This window comes from Melozone crissalis, unplaced genomic scaffold, assembly GCF_028551555.1.
Source record: "Melozone crissalis strain CALT ecotype California unplaced genomic scaffold, PUWL_Pcris_2 ptg000081l_1, whole genome shotgun sequence".
NCBI lineage: Eukaryota > Metazoa > Chordata > Aves > Passeriformes > Passerellidae > Melozone > Melozone crissalis.
Genome location: NW_026535858.1, coordinates 10,113,849 through 10,132,697, shown reverse-complemented (window position 1 = coordinate 10,132,697; position 18,849 = coordinate 10,113,849). Strand labels below are relative to the sequence as shown.

The 18,849-nt window shown below is 40.1% G+C and overlaps 1 protein-coding gene across 3 annotated transcripts in view; it reads left to right on the top strand.

Annotated features, from left to right (window-relative positions):
- Positions 1–1,156: 1,156 nt before the first annotated feature.
- The window catches only part of SPTLC3 (serine palmitoyltransferase long chain base subunit 3), an 83,203-nt gene continuing 65,510 nt past the window's right edge, over positions 1,157–18,849 (top strand). Inside the window, exons 1-4 of one of the 3 annotated variants that reach the window (XM_054290328.1) lie at positions 1,157–1,648; positions 1,723–1,797; positions 3,020–3,274; positions 3,598–3,766. In XM_054290328.1, coding sequence (XP_054146303.1) covers positions 3,650–3,766 — 117 coding nt within the window. In that variant the 5' untranslated portion in view covers positions 1,157–1,648; positions 1,723–1,797; positions 3,020–3,274; positions 3,598–3,649. Of the gene's footprint in view, positions 1,798–3,019; positions 3,275–3,597; positions 3,767–18,849 lie in introns of all 3 variants that reach the window. The other 2 variants (XM_054290329.1, XM_054290330.1) reach the window with 2 other exon arrangements.

Here is an 18,849-nt window from a genome sequence, read left to right as displayed (position 1 = left end):
ATGGGGACATTGTGACCACTACAATGACACTGCATGTCTGACTGGGCCAAAAGTCTAATAGAGTGTTTTGTCCCCATTTCTTGAGAACACCAGCAGAGTTCAGCCTTTTAACCTGTCTTATATAACAAGGGAATTTTTACTAGAAAAGTGATTTTTTTCAAACACTGTGAGACTACTTTGACAGAGCCCTACCCCTCTCCGTTCTCTCTGCTCTGTTGCTAAACCTTGGCTAATTAAACTGCATATATTTTACTTCACTTTTGCACCATACTCCTCAGCAATTTGTCTCAGAGCATTTAAAAAGGACTTTTCTCCTAATTTCAGTGTGAGTTAGCAAAAATGCAATGGTGTTAACAGGATGATGGCAAAGCAAGGAATAAAACCTAGAACCTGGGGATTCATAACCTAGAACCTGGAAATCCATTGATGGTTTTCCTACAGATTTATAGTAATTGTAGTCACATCTTGGAAATTTTACTAGCATTTTTGTAGAACATGGTGTGTGGTCTGCTGGTAATCTTAGAAAGTCAACATTTTCTTGTGAAAGTATGAAAAATGACCAGTACCCAAGCCACTTGAGAAGTGCACATACAATCTTAGTAGGATAGGTGTCCCCTGCAGTTAAATACACACAGTTCTTGTACAGCACAGCAGATGATTTCCTTCCATTTCCCAGAACAATAAAAAAAAAAAAAAAATAGGATATTACTGGTGGTGCTTTTGGTATTGCAAAGCAGACAATTATTGAGTTCCTCCTCCAGTGTCCAGCACAGATCCTCATACATTTCAGTAATAGATTTAGATGCAGGTAACAGGTTACATGACTGATATATGTATACAAGTCTGAGTAATAGATGAGATGGCTTTGAGTAAGATAGAGTTCTGAAGGGCACAATGATTTCTGGTTGTTATTTTTTCTGGCTTGATTTGGGTTTTTTGTTTGGTTGGTTTTTTGGCTTTTTTTCCTGCTTATTTTTTGGTTTGGGGGTTTGCAGGGTTGGTTGTTTGTTTTTTTGTTTGTTTTGGGGGAGCTTGGGCAGGTTTCATGGGGGCTGTTGTTGTTGTTGGGGTTTTTTTTGTTTGGTTGGTTTTGGGGTTTTTTTTCTGTTTAAAGATAATTTTTGTGTATTTGTTCGTCCCTTCTATAAATCTTTTCCTCTGAATAGGATCAGGGTAGGAATTTTAGTAGGCCTCTAGTGGTATCTGTTTTGTGAGCCTTGGCTTTTAGTTCATGGTTAACAGATATCCAAATGGGCAGCTCTTCTCTGAGTTTATTTTTTTAATTGCTTATTTAAATGAGGTATTTTTTAAAATTCTATTTGTTTGTTATCTTAAATAATATAGACATTGAAAACTAAAATTTCCATAACACATTTAACTTGCTATTTTATTCATGTAAGGACCCTGGTAATTTCATGGGTCTTGAAACAGATAAGTATAGACCTAGAGCCTTTGCATTATCTGAACTGTTGTTTTAACTGGAGATTCCACTTCCCTCATGAGCTTAATTGGGGAGGAAAAAAGACAGATATGATATGTTAATTTTATTGCTTTGTGCCTTGAAAGGTGCAGAGCCTGTTGGGAAGAGCAGCTGGCAGAGGGGCTGGCTGGGACAGGGGAAGCTGCTAAGGGGAGCAGCCCTACTCTGGTGAGTGTCCTTGTCTATATCACACCAGGGGGAAGATGATCAGTGGCTGACTGAGCAGATGGCATGTTTTACAGGAGTTTGGTTTGCTGTGACAATCAAGGACACAAATCCCAAATGAAGAAAGCTCCTGGATGGGAGAGGGTTGCCAAGTGCAGAGAGAATTCCTTGCATTACCTTGTTCCATTTATCAGCAGCCCACAAGGGATAGGTGTGCAGGAGATGTTACCAACCATTCTTCCTGCAGGCTTATCCTCACCTCAGTCTCCTTTTTTCTTTGCAAATATGAACTCTTAGCCACTTAAGACGAACAATCCATTTTGCCACTATATTTGACATTATTATATTCACAATTCATTTCTCAGTGAGCTATACTTACAGATGCCTTAATGAAACCTAAGCAAAACTGATTATACAGAAATGAGGTATCTTCTTGCCTAGGAAAAGCACCAAAAAGATAAAACTTTAAAAAATCTGATTTCTAATGGTGAATCTAGTAAAACTGTGAGTCAAAAAATTTTGGTGTTTTACTGCTTCTGTGTCATTTTAATCAGCTAAGGGGTATTTTCTTCCCCCAAAATACTACAGTCTTATTAATTTAAGTTTAGATCACTCTTAAGCAAGACCCAGAAGTTTTCTAGTATATTGATGATATCTCACTTTGCAAATACTTCAAAGAAGAAAATGTATTTTAGCAACTTAATATGTGTGTAAGATAAGTTTTCAAAACCAACACAGTGTATTTCCATGTGTATTTTCACAGTGGTTTGTTTAACATTTCATCTCCTGCATTCCATGTACTCAAGTTCTAGGCTGCTCTTTCTGTATATAACTTACACTTCATTGCCAGGATGCCATAGCAATTTTTTCTAATTAAAGAACTTCATGTGTTTTTATTCTCCCAGCCTTTTCTTCAAACTGTTTTTCAAAATTGATATTATAATACAGATTTCCTTTAATCTGTCTCCACACTAATTTGAATTACTTTGGGAGGAAGAGATTCTATTAAATGCTACCAGAGAGGTTTCAACATTTACTTTTTGTCACTAAAATCTGAAGCACGAGAATTTGAGTCAACAAAGACTGTATATGCATTTTTACAATTAAAAACCTTTTTTCATAAAAGAAAGGATGTATGTTAGTTGTCCTAGTAGTTTCACATGTGATTGAAGCCTAACTTGTTTTAAAACTAAATTAATCAGCTTTATAAAAATCCATTTCCCATTCATTGTAACAGCATGCCATTTATCCTACTACTGCCAAACTGAGTTTAAAGGGACAGTTCACTCTAGTGAATACTTGGGCACGTTCTGTAGTATCTATCTCTAGATAAATTTTCATTTTATTACTAAAATGCTTTCCATTTCTTTGCAGGTATAATGCTGTGTCTGTCATGCTACTCATATAAGAAGAGATTAAAAGAAATTTTTTGAAGCGTTTCTCTGCTTTACTCAGGGCAGTACTACTGGTTTTCAGCTAAAATACTCTTAAAATGATCCATGTAATTGTACAGATTACACTGTTACAATTTTCAAAACATTTCGGCAGTTTCTGTGGAGTGACCTCGCTCTACACGGAGCGTAAGTCGGAGAAAAGAAACAAAGTTTCTCCCTTGGAGGTATTTAAGAGGTAATGTATCTTTAAGTGTCTCCGCCTCTGAATCCTCCCACTTCTTGATAGCTGCAGCAGCCTTGTTGACTCACAGGAGCCGTGTTCATGCAAGAGCCAGCAAGGAGCAGTAATTTCCAGAGATTTTAACAGCACACCTCCTGCCATGTATTTCACATTCTAGCTTGCTGGGGCTGAAGCTGTATGAAAGAAAGTTTTATGTTTTGAAGAGATTGCAAAAGATAGTTCCTCCTCTCATCCTGGAAAATCCTGACAGACCAGTTGGATACCTTTCAGGCCTTAACCAAGAACTTTATCTTCTCATCCCACTGTCTTTTTTACAGTAGAAAGACCCGAGACACCCTTAAGAACTGAGAATCTGACTAATTTAAACAGATGGCTAATCCCAGTGCTGTGTGCAATGGACATCTACATCATCACAATCATCAGAAACAGAATAACCTCTTAAAAAGTGGAATATCCAAGAAAAATGGAATCACTAAAGGAATGAAGGTAAGGTTTAATTGTTTACCCTAATTGCCTCAATATTGAAAACAAATAAGTAGTTGCAACATTACTTATTAAGCTATTTTTATGATCATCTTAGTGTCCATTGAACAGCTTGTATGGATTAGGCTTGTGTGTGAATTTGTAATCTTGGGACCTTACGCTGCTTTTGCCTCTCCTAAACTGCAGAGAGAGTTGGGAGTGCTCATGCAAATGCTGTTGATCCCATGGACTGACTTTGTGTCTAGTTCATATCAAACACAACAAACACAAGTAGTAACTTCCTTCTGAAGCTTAACTGGTGGTGGACTTGACTTTGCAATGTATTAATCTCTAGGGGAAAGCTGTTCTGTCAGCTTCAAGTGTGTGTGTGGTAATTTTTAAAGTGTGATTTGTTGCTGTACAAATATAACAACAGATGTACGTAGGCAGGCAAAGCTGCTTTTTCATGATGTTTACATTTATGCAGGGATGGCGTAGCTGATCCCCACACTTTGCTGATGCCTGCTATCCAGCCTTGGACTGCTTAAAATCCAAGCTTAAACTCCAAGCCAGTTTACTTTCTGTTTTCTTAGGCTGTTCTCTTTGAAGCAGCACTTCTCACATACATGAATGTTTGTAGAACTGTTGGCATGTAACATCCTGAAGAATGAACAAATCTAAAAGTATGCTTCTACAAAAAGAGCCCAAATCTTAAAGGCTGTCTCTCTGTGATACCTGTTCTGACTGGGAGCTTGCTGTCTGTCTTGGAATGTCCTAATTCTGGATCTTGATGTGATCATTAGGAGAAAGTCTTGTAGTGACTATAAGGCTGGCTTTACAGCACGGTGTGGTAGTGACGGGGGGATGGAGAAGGGTGCTTGTGGAGCCTGTGCACTCACCTAACCATCCCTGCTAGGTTAGGAAGCTTTGGACAAGGACTGTGGTGAGGGTTCTGCTGTTTTACAAATAAACTGCTATCTTTTATCTTTCTCTAAATGGGGCTCTCACACGCCTTAGCACTCTAATGAGAGCACGCCCAATGTCATGCTTAATGGTTGTCTGGCTTTAGGTGTCTCCCCTGGTATGAGTATTTCCCAATCACTGGCTTGTGTTGGATGAGGAAAGCAAAAAATCTTGCACAATGATTGAAAAAAGCCTTTCTTGGATTTGCTTCCAGAAACCTAATTCAGTATCCTCTTGTATATCACATACCCCTCCTTGTCATTTTGTACATTAGCTATTTGCCACAATGGGGTTCTAAGTCTTTGCTTTCCACTTGTGACAGATTTCAAGGACTAAGTTTTGCCATTCAGTTATTGCTAACCTGCTGCAAATAAGTAATTTTGAAATCCCAGAAGGGCATTAATTACGATTTCCTCCTTAATAAAAAAAGAGAAGTAAACAGGCAGAGAAGTAATGACTAATATTACTGAGCATGAGCAAAAAAAAGGAAATAAATATTGGTCTGAAAGGGGTAGCAAAGAAATGAAGGAAATTAGATGAACCTACAAGATTAGTGAAGTCTTACAAGCACCACATGGTCGAAGGAGAAAGTGTTTTACCCTGCTGTGTGACATCTGACAGTAGCACTGAGCCACTTGTAAATGCCATCCATGGCTGAGGGTAGTGGTGAGGAAGTGAAGGCTTAGAAAGTTCAGGAGGCTTATCAAAGGCAGATTTGGCAAGTCTGGGTCGAGCCCTGTGCTCACAATGACATACCATTTCTCCTTTCTTCCTGCTCCAAACACAGAAAGAAGGAAACAATAACATACAGGAGTCCTGAATGAACCAGGAATCTCACTCCTGGCAGGAATCTCCCCATTCCTGTCTGGTCTGTTTCCCCGCCCCAGCTGCCTCACCCTGTTCAGTGCTTATGCTTGATGCTATTTTACAGGAGCAGATTCTGTTCCTTCCTCCCTGTGTGTTTAGGAGCCTCACTGCTGGAGGTGTGTACTCACACTGGCCACTCCTCACTGGGGTGTGCTTCCCACTTTGCAAGCTGGGATCTGAGACGGGGAATATGGCAGCTTGGTGCACAAGGAGGCCTCCACAAGGCTTCCAGGTTTCTCTAAATTTCAGTCATTCTTCCTTCTTCCTCTTTTGCTCTTGCCCCCATTTCCCCTAACACTGACACACACATTTATGTACTTTACTGCCCATGCAGTAAATTAATTGACCATTAAACACCTTATATAGCAGAAATATAGTGCTGGTATATTCAGGGGATATGACTAGTGATTCTAGACTTGTGATAGTTCCAAAACTTTTGGGCTTAGTTACAGCTGTGCTACTTTGGAAGGAGGGGATGAGGGAGAGATGCTGTGGTTAGAGAGAGGCAACTATTGCAGAGACTGCAGTGAGTGAATGGCACAGTGAAGGCTTCTAGGCCTATGCAATTGTCTGACTGGAACATCAGGCTTTGCACCAATCAGCTCTATAAACCCTTTTTTTTTCCAAGGGAGCCCCCAGGAAGCACTGGCTTCAGGAAATGCTGGCTTTTGAAACACTGTTTGTGAAAACACTTGCTCAGGAACAATGTGTTTTGCATCTTAATGATGTAAGAACATTTTGTGTGTCTGTGCATGCTTAATAGAAATAGAGAAGCAATTCTGATACCCACAAACCCCCCTGGGTTTCTAAAGAAAAGATTTTGTTTAATGGGTTGGGAAAGGTAATTAGGGATGATCAAATGTGGGGGAGCAGGGAGGCTCTCTTTGCTTCTAGCAATCTGTGGCACGCCAAGGACAGAGAGGAGGTAGCTGAGTGATAAAGGAGCAGTGAAGCATCCTACCAGAAGAGAAGCTGTTGCTTTTGGGGAAGTGCTGGAGTGCTTTGGAGTGGGACTGCTTGTTCAGATAGCTTCTGTGACTGTTTTAAGTCAGGTTCACTCAATTCTAGCTGATAGCACAGACTCTCCATGTACTAATGGACATCAGGCTTAACCGTGTCCTCACAGCCATGCTGTAGCCTGGTATTGTTTGGAAGCTGGGCCATGGTAAGACCTAAACTTTGGGAGGTGGGTTGTGGACTAGGTCTTCCACTTTGTTCATGCTTTTAACAGAGGCAGATGCTTCATATTCTTCCAGAATCCATAGTCTGGACTTGCCTTTGCCCAAAGCACAATTCAGTACATAACCTGTTTATTTATGTAACTGTATTGGCCAGGAGAAGGTATTTTCCTAGCGATGGTTTCTTTGCTGTTCCATTGCTGTTGATTGGGTACCAATAATAGGGGACATTGTATTTTTACAACAATAAATATGTTTATCTACTACCATTTTTTCCCTATAAAACACATGTAACAGTTCAATTTCTTCAATAGATTATTCCCTTGGATGCTTTAGCCTCCAACACATTATAAAGCTATTTGTAAACTCATTATTTTTATGTTCTGCACTGAGAATGGCAGGGCTTGGAAGAAACATGTAGTCAACAAGACTATGGGCTTTTCCAAGGATTTCAAGCTCCTGTGTGAAAGCAAAAAAGAACCCAGGATGAGATCCAACACAGAAACATCTGCCCCACTTATCTGATGGCCCAAAAATGTGATAGTCTCCAACAATTGGAAGGTCCAAAATTCAGAAATTGGTTAAGTTTTGTCCTGTTACATCTGAATCTCCTCCTAGCTGTTCTACTTAGCTATTTGGTTCAATATTCCAGCATCCAGTCTCAGTCCTTTCCATGCTCCTGGCACCCTAGTTTCTTTCCTCTCTTTTCTGCTTTCCAATGTCATTTATTGCCTAATGACCATCTCAAAGGAAACATTGATTGTTTAGAAAGAGAGTCATGAAAGGAATATGCCATGCAACTGTTCTCATGGCAGTAAGTTTCTTTTATGTTGTAAAGGCCTCCTGTAATCTCTTTGCTCTCTCTTCACAAATGTGGGCAGCACTTCAAGTGCTTTTGCAAACCTGGTGTAAGTGGGGCATTTGAGATGAATACTCAATGTAAATGTTAAAGAGTCTGATAGGAACAGAAATAAACTCATTCCCACAATCAGAGTCAAGCAATAAGGGTTATTATTAATAAGGGAAGAGCAAGGAGAGATAGTTAAGGCTGATCAGGCCTTTCCAGCAGTTGTGCAGCCGTAATGATCTACCAACATAATAGGATTTTTTCTGAAATATCTTCATATTTTGATATTGATTTGGGTAAAACCAAATTGAAAGGGAACTTCATTGAGTCCAGCCTGTTTCACTTGGAGCAGCTCAGCATTTTGGGCATTTTTCATTGTTCATGTGTTCATGGAAAGTGCAATTGCAATTTTCCCTCAGGAAAAAGTTGAGATTTGGTTTTTAGTCAAATTCTCTGCCAATTACTGTACATGTTGCTTCAGCTGCACCACAGATATGATCTCCTCATCCTCAGCTCCGGCCTCCTTTTCTCCTCGGTTTCAAGGCTGAGAAATGTGTTGCTCTGCACCTGCCCTCACAGATGATAATCACAGGTCTCAGATCCACGCCCTTGTTTCTGTCATCTGCCCTGCTATGTGATGAGCTCAATGCATTGGAAGCAGGAAACACTGGGGACATCTTTCTGCAGCCGAGGTGTCACCACTGTGTGGGCACATGTAACAGTCTCTGACTCTTGTAGCAATGCTTTGAGCGTGTTGCATGAGACTTTACATGCAAGGCTGAGATTTTTCACATAGTTCAATATATAAGGTTGGTCTGAAGTCATTACCCTCTTAACACCTGGAAACCTCTAAATGCAGGTAATTAAATTTTGGAAGGTAAAGCCTTTACAGAAATAGCAGATAGTAATTTACTTTGGCTTGAAAGATTCAGCATGTCGGTTCTTTAAGGTCAGCCTCCTCTTAGCACAGTAACAGCTCATCCTTCTACTCATGAAAGCAATAAATATGTTGGGAGACTGGCTTAGCTACACACACATAACTCATGTCTGAGCTCCAGTGCAAAAATAAGCAGTATACAAGAGATAGAAACAATAATGGCCTTTGAAAGAGAAATTTTGAAACATTCTGGGGGCATCTTTGGTAAGCCAAAGATCTTCTGGAGTCAACATTTGCAAGGAATATCGAGGGAAGCAAGAACAGATCTTACTACTACATTAGTAGTAGACGAATGAACAAGGAAAACGTGTCCCATCAATAAATGGGGTGGATGACTTAGTGACCACAGATGCAGGTAAGGTGTACTCTGTGCTTTCTTTGACTCACTTTTCACAATCAAAGTCATCCAAGCCTCTGTGTTGTCAAACTACCAGCAGTGAAAGAAGGTTGATTCAAGGATCTCTTGAGAAATGGCAACCTGTACAAGGGTGTGGGATCAGGAGGGATCATGTGTGGTAGGTGATATCACAGTGATCTCACATGCTATCAGCTTTGGAAGCTCCCAGGTGTCAAAGATCCCTGATAACTTAGGAGAAATGTCCCACCTGTCTTCAAAAGGCAGATCATTTCTAGCAGAGGTCGCTTCTGGGAGCAAAGAGATTTGGAACAGCAAGCATAGATGTAGCAGAGATAAATAATGTTTGACTGACTGTGTTCTATGCTGAGGTGACTAGATTTTATTATGAGAGGCAAGTGATAGATGTCACCTACCTTGACACTGGCCCCACCACCCTCATGTACTGCTTGTGGCATTACGGTCTCGATGGGCAGACTGCGGTGTGGTAATAACTGGCTGGGTCATCAGGCTCAGAGTGGTGGTTAATGGTTCATACTTGGCCTGCAGGCTGGAGGGGTTTCACATGTGTGGAGAGGGAGGGGGAATCAAGATATGGGTAACAGCAATGGGACATATGGAGCCTTTCAGGGCTCAGCTGGGCAAAACCCTGAGCGCCCTGCTGGGAATTTGGTGTTGACCTGCCTTTTAAATATGCAGATGAAACAGAGGCCATCCAGTCACAGTGAGTTTGTGACCTTTCAGTGCAAGGAGGCAGCATTTCTGTGGTGAGTCAGCAGTAATGATCCAAAAATGGATGGAATTGGTGCAGAACCTCAGTCAGGCTTCTATGAATATTTGTCTGGCAAGCAGCTTATTTGTGCTCAATAGAGGTAACTGGTAATAGAAAGCCATGGTGTGGCTAGTGCTATTGCCTGTTTACATCCCTTCAGCACGAGAATTCATTACCTTTTCAAGCTTTAAGTAGCAGTCTGGCTTTCAGAAATGAGAAAGGTGAAATGCATCTTCTACCTGTGATGTCAGTGAGGGATGTGGCTGGATGTGTTCCATTGCAGAAGCAAGTCCATGAATAATAATGAGCTGAATGATAAGATAATGGTTGCTTAGGGCCTGTTTGGGTCTCTGTGTGGGCTGCCATATACAGGACCCAGGGATGGCCACAGAACACTGATTGAAATGAAAACAGTAAATTCATTTCCGTTACCTTGTCAAACTAGGGATCCCCAAAGCAGCACCTGGGCAGACCCACATGAACAGGGACACCAGAGAACTCAGTTCTTGCTCAGTCCTTGCTAGAGGATCTCTGAACCTGCTGTTTTCACCTGCATTTCAGGGGCTGTCACAGGTGTAGATTACCTCCCTGCTGTGATCTTTCCCACAGCAGAGAAGGAATCTCAAGCATATTTGATTGAGTGCCTGTAACTCTAACTCAGGCCTCTTACTGAAACATAGACATTGAACTTAGCCAACACACAAAGCTGAGCAACTATTGATATGTGTGTTTTTCTGCACCTCAGCTGCAGATCACTTCAGCATGTTTATAATTCTCCTCAACAATCTTCTGTTATGTTCCCACAGTTTCTATAAAATCTGACCAGATTTCACCAGAAAAATGTTTAGTAACATGCTGCCTCTCTCACAGCTTGCTCTTTGCATGTGTGCAGTGGTGTTTCAAATCCTGGTTTATAGGGTACAAGACAACCATAAAGATCCTAATTCATCATGATATGCAGGTCTGTTTCTTCTGCCAATAGACACATGAACTCTCTCATGGAATTTTGATTTTTTACTTTCCTTTTAAAGAAAAGTGATTTTTGTTGTGGCTAGGACTGTGGTATTAACCAGCAAAGAAGGAAATTAAATTTCCCTACAATGACCAGTGGCTCAGCCAGAGAATTTCTGCCATTCCTGGCAGCTAATTTTTCCACAGAAAATACTTTGAGAAAGCAACCTAGCCAGGAATTTTGCGAGGCTATTGTCTGAGAGTTCTCATTGTGGGATGGATATGGAATTATGGGATGGAATATGGAAGAAAAACACCAGTTAAGGAGAAGAGCAGGCAGCAGGACCAGCAGTGTTTTGTGCCAGACTGAAGAGGTACTGAAGTGTTTTGCACCTAAAGATACATGAATTCAGATAGATTACCAGAACATTCTGTGAGATACCTTTAGTATAAAACTGTGAGGTGAAGAGCTGAATTTCCAGGGTAGATGCCATCTATATACACCCCTGTCTTCAGAACAAAGTAATATTTAACCCATCCTGGCCAGGTGTCTTTCTCCCTCCTGAGGTATTTTGAATTTCTAGAACATCCAGTGTAGATGTAACATAGTAGTGCCTTATCTGTTCTACTGATCATCTCAGGGGTTTTTTGGAAGTTATTCAGCTGTATCCTTGCCTTCATTCCTTTGATCAAGCACAGGCATGTGCTCTGTCATTTCCCCTTCTTCCAAAAAATTTGGTCTTCTCCATCAGCCTACCAAGACATGAGGGTTTATCCACCTAGAAAAGAAATACAGAAAGACAAATTTGAGGTGCAGAGCTGAGACTTGTAGCCATTTCAGCTGCCATGATGTTGCACTCTGCTTCCTCCAGGATTTCCATTTGAGTTTCTACTTCCCTGTTGCTGCTGCTGATTCATACAGCCTAAAGAGTTGCCACACATCTCTCTATGTGACTCACATGTAGCTAGCTGAGACTTCAGCCTGGCTAATCTCACAGCCCAAAGCTGTCAGCTTACACCTGGTATCAAAGCAGCATTCCAATTTGTATCTTCTTGAGCTTCCCAGGCCTGTTCAGCAGGAGAATGCCTCAATCTAGCTTAGAATATCCATTTCCTGCCCATTTGTTGTGTTTCCACAAAACTTTGATTGTCTTCTGAAAGGAACACTTCTTCCCCTGTCATCACCAGGTTGCATTTCCTGCAGGTAAAGGTAAGCTGCAGCCAGGTTCTCATGCACACTGTTGTGGGGGAGATCTGTAAAGATCAGCCCCACTGCAGCCTGGAGAGGGCAGGACACAGATGGTTCCACCCAGGCCCAGCAGCCGTGTGTCAGTGACTAGTGATTTACATGAGACCTTGGAGGTCAGGAAATACAACCTGAGAACTAAATTTAGGACCACCTGTGGCTGTCACATTGTACCTCATTGTCAGCCATTCCCTGAAAAAATCCCAGCCCTGTGATGAGATCAAATGCATTTCCTGCTGGCCAACCTCAAAACTTTGGGTGCTACACAGATCCCAGCACCAAACTACAGAACAATTCAAAGTGAACAAGATTTTTTTGAAGGCATTTCATGGTCCAAGAAAGCATTTGAAAAGTCATGTTTCCTCTGCTTTTTGAGATCATATTCATGCAAGTTTCTGAGTTTGAGCTTTGAACTTCCAACAATCTCTTGACATCAGTCATGCTCAGAGGGAATGTTTTATTTTGTTTCTAGCACAAAATGTGTGTCTGCAAGTCTCTTGAAGTCATCTCTTTTTTATAAAAGGGTCTTTATAAATTGCTCCCCTGTGCAATATTTTCCTCACATCACTGTTATATAAACAGCTTGTCTGTTTGCATATGTGGGTGGTAAAAGTGTCTGGGAGGTTCTAGCAGATATAAGGGTGTGTTAATCTTGAAGGGGGAGTCTTCTTGGCTTTTGATTGTTCTATTTTGAACAGAAACAAAACAAAACTCTTCATCAAAATGCTTTGATGCAAGCTCCACCCCTTTTCCTCTCTTCTAATCACAATCATCCACCCCTGTGGGCCTTATCCTTGGTTTCTTTCCACTTGCTTTAGGTTACAAAAAACTCTTGGGGAAATAAGCCTTTAAGTATTGGATTGGTGCATCTGGATAAATAAGTAGTAAGGGGTTTTACAAAGCAGATTCTTATTTCTCTCTGTGTAAAACCCAATTTTATCCCAAATAAGGAATTACTTTATCCAATGATCTGGGAAGAATCCCATGTGGCCAAGACTTGTCTGTTGTTACTTTTTAGCTTTCAATACATATTTTAACAGTGTCTTTTCAGGTTGAAGTCAGAACTTTTGCTTCTTAAATCTATTTCTTACCCATAATCAAGCAGGAAGTACAGATTCCAAAACAAAAAATACGTTTGCCAAAATCTACAACTTTTAAAGAAAAAAGTTGGTATTTTTGTTTTTCATTCTGAAATAAGTATTATGTTGATACATGCCAAGTCTAATTGCTTTTTCTTAAAATCTGTTTTCAAGTGTTAGAAAATGTATCAATTCCATAATCTGTGTCTATTTTCAGCTGTGTATTAATGGTGTGCATAGTGAGAAATGTGGGATATGCTATGAGCACTAGCAAGTTAGCAAAATAATTCTGAGGTTGTGTCCAGAGACAGGAGACTTGTGCTTTGAGAATGGAGGTGCAGCTTTAATAAAATCTGGTTTCACCTTGGGCTGAACCTATTGTCCAAGAAGAGGTGTAATTTATTGCCTCCCTGAAGAGGAATTAATTGACCTCCTTGCATCTCTTACCAGTGAAAGGTAAAGAAATAAAATTGTGCACACTATGACTGTCTTGATCCAGAGATATTCATGATCAAGAAGGGTTTCAGGGAGGCTGTCCTTTGTCCACGTCTATTGTAAGGATGGGGAGCTGAACTGGCCCCTTGGTGCTCTAGGAGGGGATTTGTTGTTACAGCAGCAGTTTTCAGCATAAAGTAATGTCTGTGAGATCATTCCACCTCCCTGCCTGTACAATGTCTTCCAAAGCACACAAGGTCACCTGTCCCTTTCCAACAAAATGTTCTCTGCACTTCATTAGCTTCTTGGCTCTTCATAAATTTCTGTTGAGGTGAGAGAAATCTTATCCTTTTATTGTATTCCTCATCACCTCTATGATTTGGTAAAGAAATCACAGTAGGTTTTGTAGCAGAGATACATCTCTGGAGCTTATGCAAGAATTAAAGCCAACAGGCACTCTACTAGTAATAGTAGGACAGTGTAGTATGACCAAGCATGGCAGATCAAAAATGGAGCTCTTTTAGCTTCCGTCTCATCCCCAACCCGAAGTACCCATTCATTTACACTTTTGAAAATGTTGTACTAATTCCCTTATGCTTCCACCACAGCGTAATTAAATCAAGCAAGTCAGAAGGTAAAAATTAGCTTTACCTATCAACAGGTAGAAAATATTTTAAATTTGCAGAGATAAGGGGTAACATTAGGAGGTTTTTATATCTGTGATTCAGTATAACCAAAGACCTTTAAAATTCTTGCATGTGGGCTGAGAATCACATGGATTTATTTAAGTAAATTGAAGCATGATTTCAATCTGGTTTTTTTGGGATCATTATCAGAGACTTGGGCTTTTTTTACTGTTTCAATGTATGCCTGCTGAGAACCAGTGTTGTAAACTTGTGATTTTGTTATAAAGATGTTAACATCTATAGGAAACAAAATTTCAATCAATGGCAAGTTATGCAGATTCTTAAAACCTCAGGCAGGCATATTTGGCTTCATTCCCCACTAAAGGGGGAATATGTATGTGAAATGTATGTGATCAGGGAGAGGAGTGTTATATGAGAGGAAAAACTCCACCTACATAGTTTGAGCTTTCAACCTGGTAGCATTATAAAATCTTGGCTAGTTTCCTAAAGAAACAAAATTTATATAGTGATGCTATCTGTCTGTCAACTCCTTAGCAGCTTGTGAACTCGTGAGCCATTTTCATATCATCCACTCTTTGCTTTAAGCAGGCTTTTGGACACATGAGAAAGGCCCAGCACCTTCCTTTTCTGAAATAAATAGAAGCTGCAGTTTGAACTCATTCCTCCAGTGACCTGGGCAGTCTGCAGCAGGAAGGAGATTTGACCTATGCTCCAAATAAGAAAGAAGCTTCTGTCAGAACGTTCCTTTATTTTACATGAAAGCCAACATGAGACACACATAAAAACCCCCAGAATTTTTTATTCCCAGAGCTCACACTGCTCTGTTTACTTCTGCTCCAACTCATTTCTGCATGGTGTGTATCTTACCATTGCATTTCTCAGGAATTCCTTTAGTCCATAAACTTTCTGAGATAAAGACACTTTATTTTGTTCTCTGCTTGTGAAATACTTGGTACACAAGGGATCAGTGTCTATTAAGGGTACCTTTATTCACAGGGATTTTTGTCCAAGTGTGCCACTTTTTCAAATATCAGTGATTTGTCATCAGTATTGTGTAAAGCAATTGCCCTGTCTCATGTTCTAGTTGATGCTACTAAGTCAGAATGAAGTGTTTTGGTGTCATTTCTCATGGGACATTTCTGTTCTACCAGTCTATCTAAGAGATGAAACTTGAGTTCATGTTAAATATTATTGTTTTTCCATAATTCACTTCTAACCCAGTCAGGCATCAGTTCTTCATCTTTAGAGAAGTTTGACGCAAATCCAAAAGGGATCAGACGTGGAACTTTGCAGTTCCAAACCCATCATTGTTGTCTGGCTGGTGTTTCTCCTGTTCACAAGGGCTGTGTGATTTCAGTTCACCTCCTGTTGCTCCAGTCTCTCACCTGCTCAGCAGCACCGTCCTCATTGGAGCTGTGTTTCAGGACACCAGTTTAAAGACAGAAATGCAAACCTCTCACTCTGTGACAGGTAATTTGTGTGAGCTCAGGCTGGAGCTTGATGGACAGGCATTTTGGAGGGCTTTGAGTACTTCAAGCTTGAATTAACATGACCATGATGAGAATATTTTATTTTTCAGGGCTATACACAGAATTACTTCATAGTGCAGAAAGACTTTGCACTAATCTGGTTAGCCTTTAACCAGATATCCAAGAAGGCTTGCACCTTTAAAATATAGCTTAAAGAGACTGACAGAAGATAGTTCTCAAACAATCTTCACTTTTTTTTTTTATTGAGTGATTTTTTGCTGGAGAAGCTAATCAAAACATCTTTGCACTTTGACACTTCTCAATAAGTAACCACTATGGTTGACTGACAATAATTTGTTCTCAGACTCCACTGTTTGCTGCTTATTCCTATATTTCTTTTCTCTAGCCCTGGACATCTTCCTGATTTATGGCTACATTTCAATATAATCACTACTGCACAGTATGTGGCATGCTTAGCTGTGCTACATCCCCACTTAGATGCATGGCCAAAAAAAAAAGAAAAAGACATTTTCCACGGGAAAATGTGGAAGGAAATTGCAGGGTTTGCAATGCAATATTTCAGCAGAGGTAACAGAGATGGGCATCAATCATCTGTAACAAATTATGTTTGCCAACTGGACCTTGTTGGAATAAGAAACAGCTTTATCTGTGAGATTATGGTGATAAAAATATTTACCAAGCCTGATGATAAATCTTCTGACACCATTTCCTGAAACTTGTGGTAGAGGCAAATAAACCAGTGTTACTTTCTATGCTATTGGATAAAGGAATATTTTTCTTAACTTGAAGCAGATGCTGGAATCTTGTTTCTTTACTGGCTTCATTTAGCCATGGTTAAAACAAGCTGACACACCTGTGCATTATCTATTCACATTTGCAAAATTGAATAGGAGTTTGTGATTTTGGAGGATTTTTTCCGTCGATATTGTTCAACATGTAAGGTTTAGCAGAGCTCATAAACAACAGTGTTTTTACAGTTGAGTAAGTAAAAGCATTAGCAGTGCATTGAAACACTGAGTTTTGAAAAGAGAATTCATTTGGGTGGGAGAGATGGGAAGAATAAAAAAGTGCATACATATACAAGGCTTTGAAAGAGAAGGATGTCTTGAACAGTGACAGAAACAGGTCGTTGTCTGCATACTGGTCACTTTTGCCTTAGAAAAATTAATTCTCAAGCTACCTGATATTTAAGTTATCTAATACTGGTTAGTTTCATATTAAGGGTGATTATCAGCTGGATATAAAGCTGCTTATGTCATAAGCATGTTACAACTATAAACAAACACTTTGGTTTAGGTCCCACTTTCACGACTGAGAAAGACATACTTGGAAATGAGACACTCATGTCTGCAGCAATTTGTAATTTTTTTACAAATTATTTCATATTTCTTTATGTGAAAAATACCAATCACTTTTTTTTTTTAAATTTTAAAAAGTTTAATAGTAATAAAATGGTTATAAAAATAGTAATATAATCAGAGTAATAAAAATTTGGACAATTAGGATTTAGGACAATATGAGACGATAAAAACAAAGAGTTACGGACAGTCCAGGTATCTCTTTCTGGGCAAAATAAGCCCAAAAAAGGACACACGTCAAAAGAGGATTAACCCTTAAAAGCAACAGCCTGTTGCATATTCATACACCTCATCCATGATGCATAAATTCCATTCAAGCACAGGATTCTGTCTGGTCAGTGTCAGCTTCTTCCTCTGAATCCTGACAGCATCTTCAGGGCTGAGCAAGGTGGGAAGAAGCTCATTTCTCCTGATAATGGAGCAATAAATTCTCTTTCTCTGAAGGATTTAGGTGTCCTGTGACTGCTATCTTGTTGTGAGTACATCATTCCTCTCTTTAGAAAAAGTGTCTTACATCACATAATTTCTATTTTAACATTATGTCATAACCTAAAACTATATTTAACACACTACTTAAGAAAATTAAGACAGCATAACTTTCTAACAGAACACATATAATATTCATTTTAATATTTGCAAAAAGCCAATCATAAAATATGCAGTTTTCACAATTCTTAATATAATCTTTATTTAATATTTAATTATCCATGTGTCAATAGCGGGGACAAGGAATCACAGTTGAACTGTTGTAACTTGTGAAAATGCGTATTTCATGATTGACTTTTCACAAATATTAAAATGAATATTATATGTGTTGTGTTAGAAAGTTAGGTTATTAATTCTCTTAAGTAGTGTGTTAAATATAGTTTTAGGTTATGACATAATGTTAAAATAGGAAATTATACTAGGTAAGATACTTTTTTTAAAAGAGAGGACTTGCACCGAGATAGCAGCTACAGGACACCTAAATCTTTCAGAGAAAAAGAATTTGTTGCTCCATTATCAGAAGAAATGAACTTCTTCCTGCCTCGCTCAGTACTGAAGATGCTGTCAGGGTTCAGAAGAAGAAGCTGACACTGACCAGACAGAATCCTGTGTTTGAATGGAATTTATGCATCATGGATGAGGTGTGTGAATATGCAACAGGCTGTTGTTTTTAAGGGTTAATCCTCTGTTAACGTGGGTCCTTTTTCGGGCTTATTTTGCCCAGAAAGAGGTACCCGAACTGTCCATAACTCTTTGTTTTTTATTGTCTCGCATTGTTCTAAATCCTAATATTTTTTTGTCCAAATTTTTATTACTCTAATTATACTACGATTTTTATAACCATTTTATTACTATTAAACTTCTAAAATTTTAACCCCAAGTGATTGGCGTTTTCCACAAGCTCCTCGCCATTTCCAAGCCCGGCTCAGCTCCATCTGCGTTCGCGAAGGGCCAAGGAGCTCTCTCCAGGTGCCAGCGGGCCCGGCCGGGTGGAAATGAGGGACTCGGATGAAGCAGCGGCCGGACCGGCGGGTCCGGCTGGCTGGGTTGAGCCGAGCTGCCGTCAGCAGCGCTCGCAGGGCGGCGGGGCTCGGCTGCGGGGAGGCGGAGCCGCCGCAGGGAGCGAAATGCGCTGTGAGAACTGGGGCAGGGACGGGACGTGCCGGCTGCGCCGGGGGTGCCGGCGTAGCCCCGGGCTCTGGGGAAAGGCGAGAGGAGGTGAAAGGTGGACGGGGCTGGGTCTGCGGCGGGTGAGCTCAGCCGGGGTGACGGCGAGCAAGCGCAGGGAGGAGTGGTTCAAGGAGGGGAGATGGAGATCTGCAAGCAGCTGCAGTCTTGAAGGGAATTGTGAAAAGTGTGTATTTTATGATTGGCTTTTCGCAAATATTAAAATAAATACTATATGTCTTATGTGAGAAAGTTAGGCTGTATTAATTCTCTTAAGTAGTGTGTTAAATATAGTTTTAGGTCATAACATAATGTTGAAATAGAAACTA